Consider the following 4,122-nt stretch of genomic DNA (forward strand, 5'->3'; position numbering starts at 1 on the left):
TCATGTACAGGGCCCTCGTAAGACATCGCCCTTTCATTCAGTAAGCGGTGCCTGCTTGTATCGCAGCACCCCAACTACGACTCTGCCCAGTCCGTCTTGCAACGGCGAGCGCGTTAGCGTCAACTCACGGGGCGTAGGTCTTTCTGAGTCAGTCTTTAAAACCTCGCATACTGACAGTGCTCCTACAGGCTGTACGGCCCGTTCTTGTGCTTCGGGATCCGCGAAATATCCTCACGGTACGCATTGCAGTCTGCGGGTGTCTACGTACATAGGTATTTATGTGCATAACTCGTCTAGGGTACAAGTCACGCGCATCGTGCACTAAGTATACGGCCGCTCCGGGGACAGCCTTTTTTGTCTGGCGCTCACATTCACTGCGAAAGCGCTACCCTCTGGACGCCGTTGTATTTTATCTACGAGTTTTGTACCTATTGTAGTTTTGTGAATATATAAATTGCTATCTTAAATTTTTATGTGCGAGCTGGCCCCCAAAAATCCGATTATTGAATAAATCTTGCGAGCGCCCTGGCAAATGCCACCCAGCCTGGCACTCCCTGGTAATGCATTGCCAACCTTAACTGAATGATAAAGGTCCCCAGGCTGGTAAGCCTTAGAAATCATACAGGTGCTCTATCTACTATGGCAATGGCAATCTCAGGGTGGGTTGACTTATATTCATGGGTGCCTTTATCTAGCTTGGCCAGATTAGATCATTGGGTAATTTTTTTGCTGATGGTGGAGGTAAAATCGGGAAACGATGGCCACAGAATATCTCATAGGAATTGAAGAGCCGGTGCTATCACCTCGCCTTCGAGGCTAGCCAGAGCGGGGTAATTGCTTGCGCGACAACATTCCCCGCTTCCTCCCACTGCTTCCGCATCTCCTCGTCCAAGACTGTCTTCAATATGCCCCGAGATCTCCACTTATCGGGATGAAATCCACGGTGAGCCTTCACAATCATGGTTTTATACTCGACCTCCCCAATTACCATTCTGGCCATCCTGAAAAACTCCTCCACCGCGTGCCATTCGATGTCCTCCAGCTTGAGGTGTAAGGGTGAATGCAGAACCGGCCACGGTATGCTCTCGAACGTGAGCGGCTGGGTTTCGCAAAATTGCGTCTTGTCGAATTCGGTGCTGACGGCCACAAAACGTTCGACACTGCGCTTTTTGGTCCAGAGGGTGAACTTGTGCAGATTCCATCGAGCGAAGTCCCTCTGCCTGCAGCGCTGCTGTTCTTCTGCTGACGCTTCTTCGTAGATCCTTTGGCGTCTGGCCTCGAGCTCTTCCAGCTCCCTCTTATTTCCCTCTGCATGCTCCTTCTTTGCCCGCTCGAGCCGCTCTGCCTCTTCACGAGCTTGTCGTTCTAGCTCGGCTCGAACAAACCGCGCCGCCTCCAGTCTGCGAAGATTGTCTGCTTCCTCTTCTCGCCTCGCTCTCTCCTCGCTCTCCCGCCGGTCCGCCTCTTCCTGCTCTCGCAGCTCCTTCAGCTTCCTCATGGACTCGAATAGCTCCTGCTGCCTCCTTGTCTCCGCGTCGGCATTCGCAATCTCCTCCAATATCGTGCGCTCCTCCCACTCTGCTGTCTCTCGTTCCCACCGTGTTCTTCCCTCGTCCTGTAGGGCGACTTGTACCCGAATCGACGCCTCTTGCTCGTGGGTCTGTGCATGCAGACGTTCAATAGCCGCGTTGCCTGCACGTTGTGCGGCCTCCGCCTGCCGCTTCCTCGCCTCTGCAAGGATACGTTCTGCAGCCTCAACCGCCTTATACCCTTCCGCGAGCGCAGCAGTCGCAGCGTCAGCTTCGCTTGTCGCTGCCGTAAGGCGACCCCTCGCTGTTTTGTGTTCCTGCTGAACCTCCTCGACCTTCGCTTCCGCCACCGAATGGACGAGTTCAGCGTCCTTCCGTCGGCGCGCTGCGGCCTCCCTTTTTATCTGTCTTTCCCGAGCGCGACGCTCTGCCTCTTCTGCTTCCTTTCTTCTTCGGAGAGCTTCTTCCTCTTCCCTCTTCTTTCGCAGGGCCTCTTCTGCCGCTCTCTTTCGTCGTTCCTCTTCTTCTTTCTTTTTTCGCAGGGCTTCTTCTGCCGCTCTTTTTCGTCGTTCCTCTTCTTCTCTCTTCTTCCGCTGTGCCTCTGCTTCCTTCTTCCGACGTTCCTCTGCCTCTTTCTTCTTCCGCTGTGCCTCTTCCACTTCCCTCTTACGCTTATCTTCTTCCTCCTTCCTCCTCGCCTCTTCTTTCTTCTTCTCGGCTTCTTTCCTCTTCCGTTCCTCCTCTTCAAGACGTCGCGCCTCTTCTGCCGCCTTGCTCACTTCTTGCTCGCCTTGGCTCGCCTGCGCCTGGGTAACATAATTAGCATGAATTCACATAGCAAGCCACCGGGGGTCACGCAAACCTTTGCGCCCTTTGCCTCCGGTTGGGTATGCACATTATGGCCGAACCGTGCGTTGGTTGGGATGCGGAAGCTGGACTGCCACTTTCCTCGTGGCTCATGGTAGTGAACCTGTAAGGCAGAGTTTCCGACAAGCTTTCCGTTTGTTTCGCTCATGGCTCTGCTCGCTGCGTGAACGCCAGAGCTTTTAATACTACCTGTGGCGGAGCCAAGCTTCTGCTTACCCTGTTCTCGTGTTTGGAATAATACAAAGCCGTAGGCGTTAGCCTCGCCTACGTTCATCAGACGCGCTCTGAAAATAATAGTGTTAGTGAGCATCATAAGCAGACGTATAGACACATACACTAAGATCTCGCCAAACTGAGCCGCCGGTAGAACTAAAAATGAGCTACTGGTTTCCACGATGCCATGGGAGACCGACCTTTCCAAAATACTCGCTGAAATTTTCTTGATTGAATGTCGGTCCCAAGTTCTATCAGTGAGCTGTGGGGTAAACACATCTGCGTAGGGCCGAGAGTTTGGAACAACTTACGGCACAGTATAGGTTGCGAGGATCGAAAGTACGGAGGACAAAGGCCGGCATCGCATTCAACGCTGCATCCAGGGAGCAGCGGTTCATTCTGGCGTAATTCGCGTGCTTCTCTTCCCAGTATTCCACGACGCACGTCCGATGTTCGTGTCCGACATCAACATCGACGCGAACAGAGACCAACGGACCAGCATTCCGGAACCAACGGAAGATGTCCTGTGCAGACGCGTTTCGCAGGGGATGTCCGGGCTGGTCCGTTTCCACGAACTGAGGTAGCAGCGGATCTTGGGGCGATGCCTCCGCCAGATCGGGCGTGTGCGACAAGGCGAGTACAATCGGCGGAGTGACTCCGGAGATCGGTGTACCCTGCAGCGTCGCCAACGCCATCTCAGCTAATATCCGACCGTGAGCGTTGACATCTTTGGCGCTCATGCGGGCTCGCGAGGCGACACACCTTGAAAAACATCTGAGAATCGCACCGCCCACGCTTTGCTCTCAGGCGAAGCGCTGTGCTTTCCTGCGCTCAGGACTGAGCCGCAGCGGCGAAATGTTTGTATAACAGAGGCCCATGGAACGCTCCTTGGTACTTCTGGGAAATATAAAACGGGCTCTTTCAACAGTGGATGAGGCGCCTGTCGGAAGTTTGTTGTCATTCGTGTCAGATCCCGAGGGTATCAAATACGTCTGTCTGGCCGTAAAGATAAAATGCTCGTAGTACTTGGTGAGAGGTGACTCACCGCAGTCGTTCTCTACCGACCGCACTGGTTAGCGACAACGTGGTTACCGCCCGGCATACCAGCGCTAGGAACTGATCTGTGACAGTTCGGCGTCCAAATCCTAGGACAGCAGCTCGGAATTTGACAGTCGCTACAGCCGCGGCCGTCCGCAGGTCATTTCATGAGCGTACCCATGCACGCCCTGAGCCAGCGGTATGACGCAAAGCTCGACTGTGTACTTCTACACGGCGTATCATGCCGCGTGCTGGACCTGGCTGGACTTCAGACATACTGGTGCCAGCGAAAGAGTCGAGACAGGAGTTAATCGTCTGAAAAGTTTGACAAATCTTTGTATCAACGACACAAAGATAAGGGAATAACATGGCGACGTACCACGAAGAGAAAATGACAATCACGGCCCACTAGATATCACTGCGGCGATCCGACGTTTACAGTACTTGCAGCCGAGACACACGAAGTCACCCCGCG

General features: G+C 53.8%; 1 protein-coding gene across 1 annotated transcript; it reads right to left on the bottom strand.

Annotated features, from left to right (window-relative positions):
* Window positions 1–639: 639 nt before the first annotated feature.
* PHACADRAFT_265530 (uncharacterized protein) lies at window positions 640–1,944 on the bottom strand. The gene has a single exon (XM_007401814.1). The coding sequence runs from the start codon at window positions 1,496–1,498 to the stop codon at window positions 800–802; it is 699 nt and encodes a 232-aa protein (XP_007401876.1). The 5' UTR covers window positions 1,499–1,944; the 3' UTR covers window positions 640–799.
* Window positions 1,945–4,122: the final 2,178 nt, after the last annotated feature.

The sequence above is a fragment of the Phanerochaete carnosa genome (genome assembly GCF_000300595.1).
Source record: "Phanerochaete carnosa HHB-10118-sp unplaced genomic scaffold PHACAscaffold_13, whole genome shotgun sequence".
Classification (NCBI taxonomy): Eukaryota; Fungi; Basidiomycota; class Agaricomycetes; order Polyporales; family Phanerochaetaceae; genus Phanerochaete; species Phanerochaete carnosa.